The 1,154-nt window shown below is 28.4% G+C and overlaps 1 protein-coding gene across 1 annotated transcript; it reads right to left on the reverse strand.

Moving 5' to 3' along the window:
* Positions 1-324: 324 nt before the first annotated feature.
* PCYB_007540 (hypothetical protein) lies at positions 325-957 on the reverse strand (the record flags this gene model as incomplete). The annotated part of the gene is made up of 1 exon (XM_004228175.1): positions 325-957. The coding sequence occupies one exon, from the start codon at positions 955-957 to the stop codon at positions 325-327; it is 633 nt and encodes a 210-aa protein (XP_004228223.1).
* Positions 958-1,154: the final 197 nt, after the last annotated feature.

Consider the following 1,154-nt stretch of genomic DNA (forward strand, 5'->3'; position numbering starts at 1 on the left):
TGTAAAAAAGAAAAATTATATGTATTTATAAAAAATCGAACAAGAACTATATATAGAAATTACATAAATTTAAAAATAATTAGTACATATTGTTATGTTGGAAGAATATATGTATGCATTTATTGTTTTATATATACCATTTATTTGCCTTTTTATATATTCATAAGTAACATTCATATTTATAAAACTATGAAACACATTTTATTTCATATACTTTTTTTATATCACAGAATTATTTCTTAATTTCCAGAGTTGTATGAAATATATTGGGTATTTAAATATATTAAGGTCTTAAAATATTTTTTCATTGTTCTAATAAAAGATTTATTTTTTACCGTTTTTTTTGGGCTGCAGACTTCTTTGTAGCTGGTTTTTCGGTTGCCTTTTTTGTTGTGTCTGGTTTTTTGTCAACATGTATTCTTTTCTTTCTTTATTCCACGTATTCCACTGTTCATCAGTTATCCATTGTTTAGTGAAGGTTTGTAACCATTGCTTATAAAATTCATTTTTTTCTTTTTTCCAGTTAACCCATTCATTACAATTATTTTCTATTGCCTTAAGGTTATCTGTCCATTCTTTATGTTCTGATCTTATCCTTTCCGCCCATCTGTTATAATGTGCTAACTTCACCCAATAGTCTTGGTCAGTATGTACTGCCCATTTTCTCCAACTTTTGAAATAACGATTTTCACGTTCTTTCCATTCTTGTTTACACCATTCATCTAAATATTTCTTATGCCATACATTTAATTTTTTCCTCATTTTCTGATGGTATTCCTTTCCACATTTGCTGATCCCTTTTTTAAAATCTTGTTTCAAACAGGTTAATCCTGTTTCATGAAACCACGCTATCCACTTGGTCACTCCCCATTTTAATGCTTCTGGATAAACATTACATTTATATTCCTTTTCCATGTCAGGATTAAAATGCATCCATTTTTGCTCTAGACTTCTCATGAATTCATCCCAATCACTTTTCAACTTTTGAGAACATTCGTATGCTATACTTTCTACATCTTTTTCGATTGGTTTTTCAATGGATTAAACCATCTCCTCCATAGTGTTCTTGTTCCATCCTCATAAAGGTCAACTTTTGATATTTTTCCTCAATAAATCATTTTCAAATGCAATACTTACATCTGCATATCGATTAT

This window comes from Plasmodium cynomolgi, assembly GCF_000321355.1.
Source record: "Plasmodium cynomolgi strain B DNA, scaffold: 1350, whole genome shotgun sequence".
Classification (NCBI taxonomy): Eukaryota; Apicomplexa; class Aconoidasida; order Haemosporida; family Plasmodiidae; genus Plasmodium; species Plasmodium cynomolgi.